This window comes from Phaenicophaeus curvirostris, chromosome 5 (genome assembly GCF_032191515.1).
Source record: "Phaenicophaeus curvirostris isolate KB17595 chromosome 5, BPBGC_Pcur_1.0, whole genome shotgun sequence".
NCBI lineage: Eukaryota > Metazoa > Chordata > Aves > Cuculiformes > Cuculidae > Phaenicophaeus > Phaenicophaeus curvirostris.
The window spans coordinates 8,462,645-8,479,033 of NC_091396.1; the positions used below are offsets into that span (position 1 = coordinate 8,462,645).

At 36.7% G+C, this 16,389-nt stretch overlaps 1 protein-coding gene across 1 annotated transcript in view; it reads left to right on the forward strand.

Annotated features, from left to right (window-relative positions):
• Window positions 1-16,389, forward strand: part of DNAJC24 (DnaJ heat shock protein family (Hsp40) member C24) — a 38,688-nt gene that overhangs the window by 19,871 nt on the left and 2,428 nt on the right. The window contains exons 3-4 of the mRNA XM_069857495.1: window positions 5,785-5,923; window positions 15,691-15,759. Coding sequence (XP_069713596.1) covers window positions 5,785-5,923; window positions 15,691-15,759 — 208 coding nt within the window. The remainder of the gene's footprint in view (window positions 1-5,784; window positions 5,924-15,690; window positions 15,760-16,389) is intronic.

Consider the following 16,389-nt stretch of genomic DNA (forward strand, 5'->3'; position numbering starts at 1 on the left):
AATATTGGAAAGTAGGAAAGATAAAGCTGTAGAAAGTGGGGAGTACTTATTTCAACCCTGGAAAAATTTACTTCATTTTTCTCAGTCAGGAAAGTTAGGAAGTTTACATTTTAAATAGGCATACTTAAAAGCTGTGTCATTTTAGAGGGAAAAGCTCTTTACAGTTATCTGTGAAATACATAGTAAATGGAAGCACTTTTTCATGACTTAAAAATTTGGAATACTAGCTTTCATGGAAAATGGAGTCTCTTGCTTTGTATAGATTTGGGGATGTGCTGCATTTTGGTTTTGCAAATGAATAACCCTTATGGGGAAGGCAAAATAACAGTGCTAATATACTAAGTAATAAATGAGAAGGAATAGTACTTTTCTAAATAATCAGCCTGTTCAATTTGTCATGTAGAAAAGTAGTTATGAGTAAAAGTTTGATTATATTGGGCATTTTAGTTGTCATGTATTCCACAGTTTAGCAACAGATTACAAATTTAGGGTAAAACCTATGCCTGTATGCTTCACCCCTCCCTTCCCAATAACTCATATTAAGTTGATTCTCACTGGGTCCTGTCAATTTCTTTTGAAAAATAAATTCATGAGCACCAATAAGTGTACATTAAGTTGATTTAACTAGGGGTTTTCTGCTTGCTAATTTGAATTTGATTAAAATCAATCAACCCTATTACATTTATTGCATAAAGTTAAGCAACTTGTACAAGTGTTAGGAGGATAGGGACCTTTGTGTGTCATGTTGATGTTGCTTGATGTGCTCAACCAAAGCTCAACCAGCTATCATAGTGTCTCATCTTGCGGTATGAGAGTTGTTAAGGTCTGTTAGTATGGTTATTGAGATGTAATACCATTAGGGTTATTGACCAAATGGTTATGGACCAAATGGTGCAGTTCTTAAAGTGCAGAAGAGGCCAAACCAAACTTCATGGAGTAAAGTAAGCAGGAATAAAAAATGTAGCAATTGAATGTGCTGTACTGTTTTCCAAATTCTTTCACAAATCCTGTGAGTGAAATCCATGTGTGTGTTATACTGTATGAATAAAAATGCCATTGTATAAATAAAATATATGATGGAAGTCAAGTAATTTTTAGAGTCTACCCTTTTAATTATTTGCTGAATACAACAACATTAATACCTTTTTCCTGAGTCAGGAAAAGTTTGTGTGCGTTCTTGTTCTTTGTTCTGTAGTAGGCAGCAAAGGCAATAGATAAGAATAATGAAATACAATTACTTTACCTAAACAAAATGTTCTATGGAAAAAAAAAAAAAAATCTAAGTTTTTGGATACTTACATAACTATGAACTGAACCTGTATCTGTTTGGCAGTGTTTGCCAGGTGATACGCTGTTCCCTGCTGGTACTCAAACTACTGAGTAGTGCAGTCTGATGTATAATAAAAATAAGACAGTTCAATACAGTTGTTTCAGAAGGGTAAAATAATGATACTGTAACTGAACAGGGCATGGGGTTAAGTTTGTATAAGCCTGCTCTTCTGTCTCCCTGCATCATGAAAAATTTCACCAAGTCTCAAACGGTATGGGTTTTTTTTCACTTGAGCTTTGTACTTCTAGGGTCGTGCTTTTTCAAGTTTTTCTTGGTGACTGTAAAAACTAAACCAAGCAAAAACCCTAAAAAATAAATATGAAAAATTAACCTATACACCAAGAGCCAGAGTCCACAGGAAATACTGTGACAATATGACATTTAAGAGGTACATCAGGGGAGCAAGCAGTATCACGTGTGTGTGTATTTTTTTATAGTTAACAGATAAACTAATACATTTCCAATGTCAATCAGGTTAATTTTAACACTGACAGTAACTACAAAGCATCATATGCTGTAAAGTGATAGAAATTCCAGTGTTTAGTAATGGAAAGAAGCTAGCAAATCACTTCTAGCAGAGCTATGAAAAAGAACTAGATTTGGCATACATCTCTAACCTTCCTTTTATCTTCCCTCTGTTAGACTAGGGTAAGTATCCTTTATTGGTTTTATGAAGTCCTATTAATAGTGACACATTAGTAAAAATTATCACTGTGTTCAAAAATCAGGAAATAAGGCTGAATGGGAAGAGAGGAGGCGATCAGAAACATACGCCATACTCCACCTCCCTCAAATTGAGCCACACCCCTGGCTCTGTTCAGGCAGCTCCTCTGAAGACAGAGGAGAATCAATAAAGAGAGGGGAATCAGAAGCAAGAATATGGTAACCAAGAATGAGAGAAGATACCAAAACCAGAAATGTATGGTTGATCAAAATCTGAAGTATTGATAGAGGACATTGCAGTACTCTAAACCTCAGCTATTACTAGATCGGTGTAAATTGTGATCAGGTGTCCTCTGTGGTTGCTGTCTGAGCGGGCTGAACAGAGTCTGAAACAGCTAGAAAAGAGGATGCCTCATTTGTTGTCTTGCAGATTGGAGAGGGGTATGGGCAGTTGAATCAGGAGTGGATTTTTGCATTTTTAGGTTTTGATTGCGAAGCTGGAGAGTAGAAAAAGGAAGTCAGAGATAAAGACAGTTTAATAAATAAAGCAAAAGCTGCTCACACAAGCAAAGCAAAACAAGGAATTCATTTGCTACTTCCTGTCAGCAGGAAGGTGTTCAGTCATCTCCAGGAAAGCAAGGCTCCATCACATTTAACGGTTACTTGGGAAGACAAACACCATCATTCTGAAAGTTTCTGCTTCCTTCTTCCCCCAACTTTTATTGCTGAGCGTGACATCACATGCTATGGAATACCCCTTTGGTCAGTCAGGGTCAGCTGTCCTGGCTGTGCCCCTGCCAGCTATTTGTGCACCTCAGTTTGTGTGGTGTGAGAAGCAGGAAAGGCCTTGACTCTGTGTAAGCATTGCACAGCAATAACAAACACATCCCTGTATTATAAACTGTTCTCAGCACGAGTCCAGAACATAGCGCTATACAAGCTACTATAAAAAACCCACAACCTTATCTCAGCCAAAACCAGCACAGCATCAGACAGTAATAGTGGAACAAGCCCAACAGAGGAAGGAGCAAATTGTTTCAGAAAGTGTGGAGATCTAAATAGACAGATAGAGAAATATTTTATCTGTAGATCACCTACAATGTAGTTGTTTATAGTTAAATGAAATTGTAGTCTTTCAAATATAAAAATTGCATATACTACAAATATTATTTTTCAGGTCTATCTAAGAAGTTGAAAGCTGAATGATAAACCTGAATAACTAAATGAACAGAGTAGACTTTTCTGCATTGATTATTATTTTCTCAGAGTACTTCTGACATTTGTGGCTTAATGGTTTTCACTAACTACTTCCAGTGTAGTACAAAATTACTTTTCAGTCAGGCAAAATTTTGGTGTAGCAAAGGAAAAGTGTGACCAATTTTGTGTCTTTTCTCAGCATTCTTGGCAGGAGAGAAGCTGATATTCTTGCTGGTTTGGGCAGCTGGTCAGTTAATGTTTTCATGTATCTGTAAGAAACCAATCTGAGAAGGTCAAACAAAACAATATGAGCAACAATTCTATGTCAGTGCTATTCAAACCTAGTTTCAGTGGTCCTAAGTCTCACAGAATCCTTGAATAGACCTTTACATCCTTTTGGATGTAAACCTGTAGGAGAATGTTTACAGTATCATCCAAATGGATTGAAACGTACAGCAGTCATATAACTCTCTTTTTAGGTATTATGATTAGTCCTATAATAATTGGGGTGATATATATATTTTAAATATAGCATCTGAAATATTTAAAAATAATGAAGTACCTTTATTTATATAAAATATTACTTTAAGGAGTAACTGCTGGATGCATACCTCAACCATAATTGTTAAAATAAGTAATGTTGCAAAAATAAAAGCATGTAAGTAATGTGACCTGACTATTTTGCCTTGTATGCTTACTAGGAATTGATTTTATTTTATTTTTTTTAATTGAGCTTTCACAAATGTGGAATACAGTCAACCGCTGATGTTAAAAATGCTATTAAAATTGAAATACAACTGCAAGAGTTAAGGTTTCGGAAAAAAATGGTTTTGAAAACAAATAATCCATTTTATTAGCTTCTACAGTAAAACATGACAGAACACTGAATTTAGTGCCTACCAAATAAAGGTATAATCACTCATTTTCTAATTAGCTATTTAGAATACAGTGACTAAATGCAATGACCAAAAGTTTATTTGTCTGCACCTTAGAATTTTGTCATCTCTAGCTGAGGAGATAAAAAGGGGTGTCTAAGAGATAAAGCTTTATGGATCACAGCTGTACTTCAGCCACATTTTCCGCAAGTTTCAAGGTAGTCCTGAGTCTTGAATGCAGAGATGACTTCAAGCATGCTTACTCATATGGTGGAAACAAAAATATACATTTGTGTACAGACCTCATACCTGAGGTTTCAGGTACATTTGTCTGTATATGGAAAAGTACTTGTGAAAAAACTTGAGGTCAAGGATTAATATTTTGCTCTTGTATATTTTCTTGTTGTCATACAGGGGATTTATCTGGGTAATATCCATCAGTGCAAATCATGGATACATACATCAGCGAGCAAATAGATTCCAATAGAAGTGTTCCTTTTAAATTTTTGAATTTAAAATTTTGAATTTTATAAAGCACTCATGATATCAGTATTGTTTCTTTCCTTTCCAAAATTAATTATAAACTAAAGCGAAGGGATTTAGTTAGTCAGAAATCAGCTCAACCTCTTGTAGAACAAGACTTCTGAGTCTCAAAATCTGCTGTATGTTGCAGTGCCCCAACTGATGTTGGTATAAAGAGCAGAGGTTAAAGCTCCAGAGAAAGAGATTGATTTATAACAGTTAACACCTGATAGGTCTGATTGTATTGCAACTTTCTCATCTTAAATGTTGTTTCCTGTTGGTCTATCACTTATACTGTGTAATTTAAAATATTTAAAAAGGTATTATTGGAGATTAATTAAAGCTACAGGAAGGTGGAGCTTTGAAGGTTCCTTTTCAGTAGACATTTGAACCAAAAAGAAGTCAGAATGCTCTGTTCAGAATCTAAAGTACAAACAGTAAAGAAAACTTGTTACCATTTTAATTATTATTGCCTATCTAATGAGAGATTTCTTGCAGCAGTGTCCTTGAATAACCATTTCTTAACTAAAATGACACAATTTTGTAGCCAGTGATCCATGAGTTTAAATATTTGGAAGGGCTATGAATTCACTGAACTGGAAGAAATTTAAGATGTTGAGGCTTATTTTCAAAAGTGGAATTACGTGTATTATAAATTATATTTGATAGTGTATATTCTATTTACCATGTAAGTAACTTTGTAAAAAGCTAGGTACAAGTAATACAGCATCTAGTTTATCTTTAATAGCCTTAACTAAACATTGGTGGTATTGTTTATATCAGTTGTGTGTGATGTTACCAGGGCTGCTAGCACCTACAGCACCTCTTCTTGTTCCTGTGTCATGGTTCTCTGCATGTACCTGTTTCTGTTTGTGGTAGTTGTTCTCTGTAGGTAAATTGTCCATAAGACCAATGATTCCATCAGCAAATTATCCAGAAAATGCTGTCAGTGCGCACAGTGACATTTGTGCCACTGGTGGTTTTGTTGCTATTTCAGTGGTCTAATTAAACTGGCAGTTTTCTCTTCTGCCCAGCATCGTTGTCTCCCTTCCTTTGGCACCTTAGCTCAGACCTTCTCCTTTTCTCTGTCCTTTTAACTGAATATCAAATGCATTATTGATTGCTTCTCTTCCACCCTCCTCACTTCCACTCCCCTCACTTTTTTTTTTATATCTTTTTTTTTTTTTTGATTGGCAGTATCATCCAGACAAACAGAAGGCGGATGTGCCAGCAGGAGAAGTGGAGGAGCGCGTGCAGAGGTTCATCGAAATTGATCAAGCGTGGAAAATTCTAGGGAACGAAGAGACAAAAAAAGAGTATGACCTGCAGCAGCGTGGTAGGTTCCTGCCAAGGAGTGCTGTAGTGGCAGCAGCTCTTTAAATAAGCAGGGTCTGGGAGTGGTAGTTAGATGGTATTTTAAAATGCTGTTTATTGCTGAACCAAATGGTTCTTTCACTCTTGTCCTACTTTCAAATGTGGATCCATTATTTATAGCTTTTGCTACACATACATTATCTAGTGAAAACATTGAATTACTTCCAACAAAACATTAGGCGGTGTTGTTCCTAATAATCTGAATGAATATGAAATATATACTAATTACAGACCTTAGCCATTTTTATTTTATTAAGGCAGCTTCATTAGGCGTTCTTAATTTTAAGTCTTATACTACATTTTGTTGCAGTATCTTAGATATGGGTATTAATCCATTTATATCTAGCATTCAATGTGTATGGGTTTATAAGCACTTCAGAATCATTAAGACGCATTCTTTTTGGTTGTGTGTGTTATGGTCGCTTTCATAATTCATCTGTAGTCTAAACTAGTCTTTTTAAAGCTGGTTTATAAATAATATTCCAATATAACACATTAACTAGGCAGCTCTAGCATGCATTTCTTTTTATACCTCTCAGAAAATAGCTTCTTAAAACAGTGACAGGCTGTTGTGAGAAAGAAAGGGGGGAAATGTAGGTCAGGTCTGTCACACATGGGCTACCATTACATGAAGTGATAGGCTGTCTTTCTGCTCTGGCCTCAGGATAGGAGTCCCTCAGCCTTCCATTAGAACCTTCAATAAATGTATATCCACCCTACATGTTAATGGGGGGGAGTCAATAATAGTGTATTGCCTGTGGGGAAAACACTCAGTCGCACTCTGCAGTAACACACTCTGGTCCAGCATTGACGTGTAGCCACCACCACTTTTGAATGTGTCTGATAAAAGCCCACTGTCTCTGCAGCTTGTTATTGAATTCTCTTCCATTGTACATTGGCACACCATCAGACCTTTCTCTCTTGTGCTGATTTTTAACTCCCCTGCCGCTGCAGATACCAGAACTTTGAGAGACAAAGGCTTAGTCATTCTGGCAGATATGCATCACTGCAGGATAAAGAGAGTGATATATAATTGTATATACCCAGTATGAATTCTCTGGTTAAATAATCTTGTATTTCAGACTGTGGGGGCTTTGGAAAAGTGGGGGAGGGGTGAAAACAGAATCGTGGAATAAATATTTTAAAAGAATGGAAGGAATTTGATCTTGTGCTAATTTGTTATGTAAACAGAATTAAGATCGAACTTAACTAAAATTTCATCTTAAACTTATTTTCTTAAATTCCTGAATGTGATGCAAGAACAGGAATTTCTGCTACCCAGTGATCTCATCCTGTTGTACTCCTCATGTTGGAGTATCCTCTGTGTCTTCCATTTTCACAACTTGTAAATGCAGAGGAAAAAAAAAATACTAGAGATTGTTAGAAGTATTTGTCTATTTGGGTAGCTTTACTTAAATCTTAAATGCAGACCTTGAAGTTCCATTTCACTTGGGTCAGGTTAATCCACTGAAGTCAAGAGCTACATCAAGATTTAATAAGTTGCTTTGTTTTCCTATGGAATTGAAGGACATTGCTATAAATTAGTTTTGACAAAACTTATTCTACAGCATTTTAAAGGTTATATTTCCTGAGACTCTTTTGCTTCCAGATGAGTTCTTTGAAAAGCCATCTCAAGATTCTGTAAAAAAAAGACTTTGTAAATAAAGAGAGCAAAATGTACATTTATTTACAGAGGTATTTGGTAATGGCACAATGATGGGAGAGAGATATTTTAATATAGAGGGTGCAATTCACAGAGGACTCAGCATTTCAAACCAAGCCCCATGTAACATACATGTGCAGCATTGCTGCATTCTTTGCAGCATGTTCCCTGGCAGCAAAATGATGGTGAAATAAATTCTAGTTCTTTCAATGCCTGTCAAGCTGCTTCTGAAGCCATGATTCTAGACACTCGTAGAGGCTGCTGTAAAGCCCACAGAAACAAAGGAACTGAGACAGCAGCTAAGGGGAATAGTGATGAGAGAGAACACAGCAAGTCAGTAAGACTACAAAGCCTAGGAAGCAGAATCTGAAGGATGCCAGTCAGCAGGAAGCCCTTTGCACTGTAGTCTTTTTGCTGTTTCACAGGTTGCTTATTGGTATGTACCTTCTTGTGGAACAGTCATCAAGAACAAGTGAATGTGCTTTCATATCTTAGCGCTGCTGTTCTCTGAAGGTATCACAATGATCTATGTTTTTTTTTTGGTTTTTTTTTTGTGCCTTCTGTCTTTAGTATTAAAGACGATATGACAAACCTCAAACCATTTAGAGGTTTGGCTCAAATACTCATCCTAGCCTCTCTGGTCTGGAAATCTTACAAGAACTGCCTTTTTATATGTTTTGTGAAAATTTTTCCAATTCATTGTTTTGTCATATCTTTAAATGAAAGTTAAGAATACTTTTTTATGGTGGTGAATCTTTTGCTTCTCATCCCTATGAAAAATTAGGGGGGTGGAAGAAAGCTGCATAACAATTTACCTGTTACGAATGAAATTTTTTTCCTTAACCGAGCTGCTTACAGATATTTCTATTCTTTATTCAGTATCCCATTTAGAAAAATAAATATGCAGTTAAAACCAAGTTTGACTGTAATGACTACCAAAAGTTTTTCAGTGAATTTAGCTTAGAAATATCTGATTTTACAATTCTCATGTTAGAAGTCATCTGAACCCTGAACGTTTCACAGAATAAACTTTTACAGTATCAGAGAACTGAATAGGTGGGAAGGGGTCAGGTCATCTGCATGAATCTCCTACTCAAAGCAAGTCTGTGTAGGCCAGTTGCTCAGATCTTCTTCAGCCTGTTTTCTTAGGATCTTCAAGGCTGAAGATTCCAGAGCTGCCTTGGGCAGTCTGTTCCAGTGTTTGAACCAGAAAAAACATAGAAAAAACAAACCCAAAAGCCAGACAAAACATGTTTTCCTCCTGTCAAGTCTGATGTAAGGACTCTTTTTGGAACTTGTGCCTTTCATTTCTCATCTCTCTACTGTGCACCTCTGAGAACTCTTCTCTACACCCTCCTGTTAGGTAGCTGTAGGCGATGAGATGCCTGTGTTCTTTTTGCCTTGCCTTGTGTGACATGCGTCGCAACCCCTGACTATCTGGCAGGCCACTGGACTTGCTCCTGTATGTCAGTGCTTTGTACTGGGGAGACCAAAACTGGACACAGGACTTTAGATGCAGTCTCCTTAAGTGCTGAGCAGAGGGAAAATAAAACACTATCTTGACCTGCTGGCTACGTTCTTGCTCATATAGTCCAGTATGGGATTAGCCTTTGCAGTGAGAATATCCTGCTGACTTGTGTTGAACCAGGTCCTTTTCTGCAAAACTACTTTCCAGGCAGTCGTCTTCCAGCTTGTACTGGTGCATTAGGTTATTCTGACCCAAAAGCAGGACTTAATCTTTCTTGAACCCTTTGATGTCCCTGTTGCCCCATTTCTGTATCCTGTCAAAGTCCCTTTAAATAGCAACCCTCCAGCTTTTGTGGATTTCTGTGTTGGCTTAAATACAAAGGAACTGTGTATCTAAACAATCACATGATGAAGATAATTAATTTTACTAATTCATTTTACATTTTAATTATTGATTGAATGATTAAAAGAAATGTCACAAATCCACAAACTGGTGACTAATTAATTTCTGACAGTAAATGTAATAAGTATTTCAAAGCTAATAATAGGATTGACAGTAAAACGAGTTGCTCTATATGTATTTCTGGAGCAGAGGGTCGGTAAAGTTAAGAATCGATGGGTTTTTTCCATGTATGGTTCCAGTGAGGTTCAATACAGGGTATACTTTTTTTTTTGTGATGATGGACACAGGTGTCTGTAATGCACGCATGTTTACAGGGTGTGGGGTGGATCACCAGTGGGGGTTTTCACATCTCAGCATGTATCTCTTTGTGATTTTTCAATTTTTGAATTACATTTTCAGAAAAATATTACAGATGCAGTTTTCATACATGAATATATATTCCAGCATAACTTACCTTTTGTTCTTGCTTTGCTTCTTAGATGTAAGGAATTAGAGTTCCTAAGTGGAATTGCCAGTGTTGAAGCTTGTGCTGTTTACCTCCTGTGCTAACATTGCACCTCTGAGGAGAGTCTGGTTCCATACTGTCTTTACCTTCCCTTTAGGCCATGGAGCACAACAAAAATCTTCCTTTATTTTAAAATTATGTGTTTTAGGCTATCTGGTCACTAACTCAGCTTTCACTGACAACACTCATTTCTTTAAAACCTGAAAAATCTTAGAGGATGTGTCCTCACTCAGTTAGGTTGCTGCTGCAGGTTTAGAAAGGGTCTTACACAGGTGTGGTTACAAATCGGGAAAATGAAAAAACATGCTAAATAGAAAGTAGCTCCTTCCCCATTGCTGTCCTAGTACAGTAAACTGAAAAGACTGTTTTGGAGATGGTCGCTTTCCCATTAATCCTACATTCCCTACTGCTCCAGCAATAAAGTGATGATTCTGTATTAGACATCAAGATACCTTAACATAATTTGCTAAATGGGATGCCAGAAGAATAACCTTACAAATCCAGTATGAGAATAAGCAGAAGAAACAAGACAAAAGCCTACAAAATGCTTTTAATAGCTAGAAATGGCAACAGACCACCTTGACTACCTCATTATAAGAACAGAAAAAAATGGATGCAGCTTATTTTACTTGTCCCTTGTTAAGAAAATTCCTTCTTAAAAAAATTACTTTTAGACCAAACTAAATTTTTTAATGTGGCCGTTACTTTAGGCTTTTCAGTGTGCTAGGTTATATTCCAAGTGACAGAAGGGTATATTCCTTCTCTCGCAATGGACTTTGCAGCTGTAGACACTCAGTCAGAGCTGGAACATGAGGCTTTTACTGTGGCTCTTTGGAATTAACTCTAACCTGCATTGGCTACAAGTGGTATTTTCTTGTATTTTTTTAACAGACATAGGTTTTTGATACAAAAATTGAAATGAACAAGAAATATACCCACAATTTTTTTATAATTTCAAAATTAAGTAAGAATCGTTATTTTAAATTAATGTTGGGAGACTCAAGTAGTTGTTTAAAAACTAAACAGCCATTTACAAAAAGTAATTTGTGAAAACATCCAGGTTTTGAGAATGTGATGATTCTGACACTGAGAAAATACTATGAAAATTATTTGACTGACAATACATATGTTGAACTTTTTTAATTATGTGTTTAGTTTTGAAAAAAAACATTCCTTAAGAATAGATGGCTGAAAGAGCTAAAAAAATCTTTTAAGTGTTATGACTATTTTTACTATTACCATAAACTGTTAAAAGGGTTAAATTTCCATTTACTGCTTGCAGCCCTTTCCCTAAAACTCAGTCTTAAATAGCCCAAGAAATATTTATTGTATCCTCAAGTGAAACTTAAATACCTTTCCTCTTTCACAATTTCTGAATGACCCAGCAAGGGCTCTAGTAAAGCTTTACTGAACCAAGCTGCTAATAGTTATTTAATGTTGTTCTGTAGCCTGAAAGAATCTCAGTAGATTTTTTCCTTTTAATCTCTTTGAATTGCAGGCTCATAAACCTCTCTGATGAGCCTGCCAGTGTTTTCTTAGATCCTGCAGTTGAGACAATGGAGCTGCAGAATCCTTTCACCCCTTGTTGTCAGACAAATCCAATAGATGGCAAAGCCAGGCAGGCTGTACTCCTTGTGAATTAAAATTTGTTTGTCAAGTTATGGTAGATAATCAGGTCTTCGTGATCTTCCCTATATGGTCACGAGCATGTTTCACACAGTACAACTTGGTACACAGAGTTCTACAGCTTGAGCTGATGTCACATATAAGTAAGCCTACCGCAGTCCTCAGGACTGGTAACAATATCAGTCTTGAATGACCTTCTCCTCCAGCAAAGGAGTGAAAATCAGACACCGATGTACTTCTGAGAACCACTAATGAGGGAGCCATGGTTGTAATAACAATGATGTAGATAAAATAAGAAAGAGCGCAAGAAATCTTGGTCACTAACACATTCTGTGAAAACTGTTTTTAGTTCAGCTTGTAATCTCCCCAAACTTATACTGGGCTATGCCTCTGTTGTTAGATAAGCAGCTCTATTTCTGCTGTCTATTTCTGCTGGATTGGGTAGTGTATTTAATAGGAGAACTAGAAAATAAAAAAAGTTTTGTTCAACTCTGGAAAATAAGTTTCTCCTGCTTGAACCAGATAAGCAAATTAAATGCAGCATACAAAACCCACTGACAAGAGCGGTTACTGGATTATGTGCTAACTTTGGAGACTTTCTCGGGTCAACAGTTCTAATTGAAAATTTACATCTTGTGGGATAACTAGTAAGACTTAAAGATTTTAGCATCAGACTAGGAATAATGATCTCAGTTCAGGCTGGGCATTGTATGAGGGATTAATTTCGCCTGTTGATATTTTAATTTTTTTTTATTATTTTCAAAATTACAATTGCAGTAATGAATTTGAAAAGCTTCATTGAAATTCTGTTACCTGTACTTCACGTTGTACTGTATTTGGAATAGAAGAGAGGGTACGCTTTGCCTCAGCCTTCCTCTCCATTCTGTCTTCATTACTTCCTCTTCATTACTTTTCCGGTTGGACTCTGATCTTAAAGGTCTTTTCCAACCTAAATGTTTCTGTGATTCATGAGTGACTTTACTGCAGGAGGAATGGTAACCTCATGAATTTGCATCTCACCCATTCTCTTCATGGTGGCATATGGTCCATCTGCCCTTTTTGTATTGTCTACCAGCAAGACGTGACCCAGACCTCTACCTCCAATCCTATAAAACCTATGCTGAGTGAAATCCTGTGTCGTGAATTCCAAATAGGAAAGCCTGGTTTCTTTTTAAATCAATTTTTTGCTACCTATAAGTGAAGCTTAGGAAAAATCTCTTTTTCCTACAACATAATAGGACATTTTCCTTTGTGAATTTTTATTCTCACTATTTAAAAAGAAAACAAGTCTGGTGAAATAAGAGGCGTTTGCCTTTTCCATACTGTCCTCAGTTATAGTATTGTCTTGTGAAGAGCAGAACTTAAAGGTAGGTAGACAGACTTCATTTTGATCTCTGCTGTTTTGGGGTTTTTTCATCCTCTAAAAAGAAGAGGAATCTTTCCTTCACACAAGGCAGCTGGAGGAAAGGCCTCTGCCTGGTTTTGTGGGTGTTTACAGGATGTTCACCATTCCTGTTATGTTTTGTAGCTAGAAGGCTGTACCAGACTAACTCCAGTAATATTAGGAGTTATTCAGCATGAGTTAAATCCATCTGATATTTTATTTTGGCCATTTCATGCAGCTAACTAAAGTTTTGGTCAAGTGTTAAGAAATATGTTGCTACTTTGTATAACTAAAACATTACCCCTTGCTTATGGAATTGAGAGCATGTGCAATGAGAATGACTGACCGATAGGTGTATCTTCCAGTTTTCTTTCATCATTCCACTCTTGCTGATTTTTTTTGCTTTCTTTTGGCATCAGTAAAGTATGAGGGAGAGTGGGTTAATTTTCTTTTTATTCTGACCTTTTCATTCCAGACTAGGTGTTCAGCAAAGGCAGCATCCAAAAGGCTGCATTGATTCTGTCATTATTTCCAATGCATCTGATTTGTTTTAATCTCCTTTGTTAAAACTAATTTAGATGAGGCTCATTCTCAAGGATATATATAACGTACATTTCAGTTAAAATTAGAACAGTCATTTAGTTGCAAAATCAATACTATGATTTAATATTTTGTCATTGTTTGTGGGTTTTTTTAACTGGCCATAAATTTTCTATTTAAAAACCCAAACTGTAAGTATAAACTCCCCCATACACAATTATACATAAGGGTAGTTAAAACACAAGTGGTACGTTTCACTACTGGTACCCTACACTAATACATCTACCTGTAATAGTCTACTCCTAAAACTGATAGAGCCATGAAAGCAAACCCAGTAAAACAAACAATCCCAAAACAATACGTTGGTTAGACTTTTAATTTGGTTTAGATAATTAGCTATAGAGAAAGTTGTGATAAGCTATTGCTAGGATTATGTCTTCATAGTAGCTTGAAACTTCTTTGCAGTAACTTACACAACTCTGTTGTAAGTTAGGAATCTCTCTTGTGACTACCTTGCTTTACAGAGTTGATGTGTGAAATCAACTAATAAAATACTGATATCTGTCAGTTCCAAGTTACTACTTCATCAATATCTGGTATCAACTTTAGAAGAGTAAGGGAGGTGCAATCAGACGATGATGTTCAGTGATACAGAAGGAAATACTCCATTTTCTGATAAAGGCTAGAGATGTGCAGCTTTTCTGGGGTATTATTGAAGAAGGTAACTGGGAAGTCCCTTATTTCTGCTTTTCAGTCCAAACCAAAGAGCAGCTGGTAACCATTCAGGATACCCTACAATCTAGTGAGTAGATAGAGGAATCTCTTGTGAATTAAAATAACATAAAATAGTCTGGGCCTCTGACTCTTCCAGCAAATGCTCAATAAGTAGTTCTGGAGTAAGAAATTCTTTTACCGCCAACTTACTTGTCATAGAAATCTGTAGGCACTCACTGATCCAAGAGAAGGAACTCCTAATTTCTCAGTAACAACCTGATTTAAACCTTAAGTAAGCACTAAGATCCCGAGTCTTGCCAAATCAAAGGCATCTCTGTGTATGTGCTAAAGACGAGCATTCAGGTGTTTCATCTTCTTTAAAATACAGCATTTGGGGTGTCCTTTTATATATACATTCTGTTTATGGCTTCACTTGTAACTTTCTTGACAAAATTTTATATTGTCAAGTTAAAAAACTTGGTGTGAACTTTGTACATCAAAGATGAGTGTGCTGATAAATCATAAGAACTATTTGTGTTGCACATTTTGCATTTGGTAATTTCTGTTGTATTATATGCTTCTAATTTCATGCTGTACTTGGTGCTGGAAGAATCTAGGGGATCAAATGGCAGCAGGTCTCACAGGTGCAGGCCAGAACTGATGACCTTTCTGTGCTGAGAGACTCTATCATAAAAGAACACTTGGAGTAGTGTTCCCTCTCCCCTGCAAAAAGTGGGTTTCATTTATCTTTTGTTAGGAATATGTTCTTGCAGGAACCTTGGTGGTGTTCTCACATGCAACCCTAATATTTACTTAGTGCTTATTGGGGATTTTTATTTGGCTTCTGCTTTGTAAAGGAGAATGGGCTGCCTAAGAGAGATTGGGGTGGGCGGGGTGTCTTTATCTGTGGAAATATTTAAAATCTGACTGGGCACGGTGCTGGGCAGCCTGCTCTAGTGGACACTGCCTGTGCAGGAAGGCTTGATCAGGGGATCTTGAGAGGTCTCTTCTGACCCCAACCAGTCCCTGATTTTGTGAAAAGTACAGGTAAGCAAACGTTTGCAATTTCCACTTGTGGGATTGTAGTCACAGCCAGGCGAAATGGGTATTTGTGTCAAAACAAAAGTTTCCTTCTAATTTCACATAATCGTTTGGGATGCAAAAAAGTCCTGGTTTCAGTGGTGTCTTCAGTTCAGTAATACGGCTTCACCATTTACTTCTCCTGGCTTACAGACAGATATTTTCCAGCTCATGCAGAGATACAGAAGTTAAATTTTTGAGAACTACATTTTTAACTGGTAACGTGGTCTAGGTGTGACTCCCTAATAGGGACCAGATTGACTGCTAGGTATATAAAACAATTTATCAGGAAGAGATAAAGACCTGTATGTTATCAGGGTTGAACATCTATTGTGTTTACTTTACAGAAGATAATCTGACAAAAGATTGGCCGCTACATGCACAAGTTTATCTTGAGGATATGTCCTGGAAAGAAGGTAGGAATGCCTTTCTAATTGCTCCCAGGGCCTTTCACTGCCACTGCAGATGTTTTCTATCTTTTCTGCATCTTATTCCATTGTGTTGACTTATTGCAAGTTCTGCTTTTTTATATATTTTCCTCAGATCTAGATATTCTGTACTCTGTGATTAACTGAACTAGAACTTAACTTGCTATGATACGATACTTACTTTGCATTCCTTCTTTATCTGTTCCTTTACGCACCCACCTCCCAGCTTGCACCACCACTTTTCACCCAGCTCTCTTCTTGTAGTATAATTGAGTATTTTCATTTACAGGTTCTTCTCAAATCTCTGATGCATCTTCTTGCTCTTTCTGTGATGACAGAATGCAAGTGTTCTCATACAGACTTTTTTTTTCATCTGACACCGTGTTACTTCCCTCCTTTATATTACTCCAGCTTTTATCACTTACATGCTTTTTGAATGAATGACTGATTTTTTTACTGGTTGTCCTTTTTTTTAAGCTGTAAGGGGAAAATCCTATCTCCTTTCCTCTCTCCTGTTTTATTTTGGTTTCTTGGGTTAGCAGTCTGTTGTGGAGCCACCCTTGATCTGTCATGTATGACTAACTCCCCTTAGTTCTTTCTTTTAATACCTGTTTCACT